This window comes from Gracilinanus agilis, unplaced genomic scaffold (assembly GCF_016433145.1).
Source record: "Gracilinanus agilis isolate LMUSP501 unplaced genomic scaffold, AgileGrace unplaced_scaffold16068, whole genome shotgun sequence".
NCBI lineage: Eukaryota > Metazoa > Chordata > Mammalia > Didelphimorphia > Didelphidae > Gracilinanus > Gracilinanus agilis.
In genome coordinates, this window is record NW_025346994.1 from 1 (window position 1) to 2,897 (window position 2,897).

Here is a 2,897-nt window from a genome sequence, read left to right on the forward strand (position 1 = left end):
CCACTCCCCGATCCTGCCTGCCCCCTCCTCCTCCCCACTTCTCCGCTCCCCTTCCAAACCCCCTTCTTAAAGGCTTGACTGTAGGTGCCGGAGCCAGATCGACTGGGCATAAAGATGCTGAACGGTGTTTGGTTTCTCAGTGTGTTAACGGTGGCCGGGATCCTCCAGACGGAGAGCCGCAAAACTGGCAAAGACATTTGTAAGATCCGTTGCTTGTGCGAGGAGAAGGAAAATGTACTGAATATTAATTGCGAAAACAAAGGCTTTACCACGGTGAGCTTGCTCCAGCCCCCCCAGTACCGGATCTACCAGCTTTTCCTCAATGGAAACTTACTGACCAGACTCTATCCTAATGAGTTCGTCAATTACTCCAACGCGGTGACTCTCCATTTGGGGAACAATGAGCTGCAAGAGATCCGAACTGGGGCGTTCAGTGGCCTAAAAACTCTCAAGCGACTCCACCTGAACAACAACAAACTGGAAATTTTGAGGGAGGACACATTCCTGGGCCTCGAGAGTTTGGAGTACCTGCAAGCCGACTACAACTACATCAGTGCCATCGAGGCAGGCGCCTTCAGTAAGCTGAATAAGCTCAAGGTCCTGATCCTCAATGACAATCTCCTGCTGTCTCTCCCCAATAATGTGTTCCGCTTTGTTCTGCTGACCCACTTAGATCTGAGAGGGAATCGGCTGAAGATGATGCCCTTCGCCGGGGTCCTGGAACACATCGGAGGGATCATGGAAATTCAGCTGGAGGAGAACCCTTGGAACTGCACTTGTGATTTACTTCCGCTGAAGGCTTGGCTCGATACTATAACGGTCTTTGTTGGGGAGATTGTCTGCGAAACTCCTTTTCGGCTGCATGGGAAGGACGTGACACAGTTGACCAGGCAGGACCTCTGTCCCAGGAAGAGTGCCAGCGATTCGAATCATAAAGGGAACCACCCTTCCTTTTCGGACACCCACATGCAGAAGCTGTCTCCTACCCTTAATCCTGCTCTCACTCCCACACGGGCTCCCAAAGCCAGCCGGCCCCCCAAAACGAGGAACAGACCCACGCCCAGGGTCACCGTGTCCAAAGACAGGCAGAGCTTCGGACCCATCATGGTGTACCAGACCAAGTCGCCGGTCCCCCTCACCTGTCCCAGCAGCTGCGTCTGCACCTCCCAGAGCTCCGACAATGGGTTAAATGTCAACTGCCAAGAGAGGAAATTCACGAATATCTCGGCCCTCCACCCCAAGCCTACCAGTCCAAAGAAACTTTATCTGACAGGGAACTATTTGCAAACAGTCTACAAAACCGACCTCCCAGAATACAGTTCTCTGGATTTGTTGCACCTGGGAAATAACCGGATTGCCGTCATTCAGGAGGGGGCTTTTGCAAACCTAACCAGCCTGCGCAGACTTTATCTGAATGGCAATTATCTGGAAATTCTCTATCCTTCCATGTTCGAGGGGCTGCAGAGTTTACAGTATCTCTATCTCGAGTACAACATCATCAAAGAGATCAAGCCCTGCACCTTTGATGCACTGATTAACTTGCAGCTGTTATTTCTGAATAACAACCTGCTGAGGTCCTTGCCAGAAAACGTGTTCGGTGGCACTGCCCTCACCAGACTGAACCTGAGAAACAACCACTTCTCCCACCTGCCCGTGAAAGGGGTCCTGGACCAGCTGCCAGCCTTCATCCAGATCGATCTGCAAGAAAACCCCTGGGATTGTACCTGTGACATCATGGGCCTGAAGGACTGGACAGAGCATGCCAATTCTCCGGTCATCATCAATGAGATCACCTGTGAATCGCCAGCCAAACACGCAGGTGAGATCTTGAAATTCCTAGGGAGAGAGACTATCTGTCCAGACAACCCCGGCCTCTCGGATGCCACCATTTTATCCATGAGTCATAACACAGACACCCCCAGATCCCTCAGTGTGGCTCCCAGCTCCTACCCAGAGCTTCACACTGAAGTTCCACTGTCCGTCTTAATTTTAGGGCTGCTGGTGGTCTTTATCTTATCTGTATGCTTTGGAGCAGGCTTATTTGTCTTTGTCCTCAAACGGAGGAAGGGGGTACCCAGCGGGCCCAGTAGCACCAACAACTTAGACATCAGTTCTTTCCAGCTGCAGTATGGATCTTATAATGCCGACACTGCCGACAAGACCGAAGGCCACGTCTATAACTACATTCCTCCTCCTGTGGGCCAGATGTGCCAGAACCCCATTTACATGCAGAAGGAAGGGGACCCGGTGGCATACTACCGAAACCTCCAAGAGTTCAGCTATGGGAATCTGGAGACCAAGAAAGAAGGGCCCACCACGCTGGCTTATACGATCAGTGCATCGGAATTGCTGGAAAAGCAGTCCACCCCGAGAGAGCCCGAGCTACTCTATCAAAATATTGCAGAGAGGGTGAAGGAGCTCCCCAGCGCAGGAGTGGTCCACTATAACTTTTGCACCTTACCCAAGAGGCAGTTCGCACCTTCCTATGAATCCCGACGCCAAAATCAGGACAGACTGAACAAAACTGTTTTATACGGAACTCCCAGGAAATACTTTGCAGACCAATCCAAACCTGAACATCCTTTACTTCAGGCCAAGCAGCAAACAGAACCAGACTACCTCGAAGTTCTGGAGAAACAAACCGCAATCAGTCAGCTGTGAAGAAAGGGAAAGAATGAAAGTATCAAGGGAGGCTGCCACATTCAGTGCATTGGGCTTTTTGGTTTTGGTGGGGTGGGGGCAATGAAGGGGGGGAGGTCTTTCTTTTCCAGGACTAACGTGGAAACTTTGAAAAATCAGTGAGGGATGGGGTAAAGCAAGCTTCTTGCTCTCAAAAGTTTTCCTCTTAAATTATTTCCACTTTTGGGGGGTGGGGTTCTTTCTTCCTTTCCTCCTTT

The 2,897-nt window shown here is 50.9% G+C and overlaps 1 protein-coding gene across 1 annotated transcript; it reads left to right on the forward strand.

Moving 5' to 3' along the window:
* The first annotated feature begins 114 nt into the window (after positions 1–114).
* Positions 115–2,661, forward strand: SLITRK2 (SLIT and NTRK like family member 2). Its single transcript, XM_044683215.1, has one exon. The coding sequence runs from the start codon at positions 115–117 to the stop codon at positions 2,659–2,661; it is 2,547 nt and encodes an 848-aa protein (XP_044539150.1).
* Positions 2,662–2,897: the final 236 nt, after the last annotated feature.

What these genes read in the sequence shown, in the direction of transcription:
- SLITRK2 (XM_044683215.1), top strand. Translation starts at nt 115, where the DNA reads ATGCTGAACGGTGTTTGGTTTCTCAGTGTGTTAACGGTGGCCGGGATC.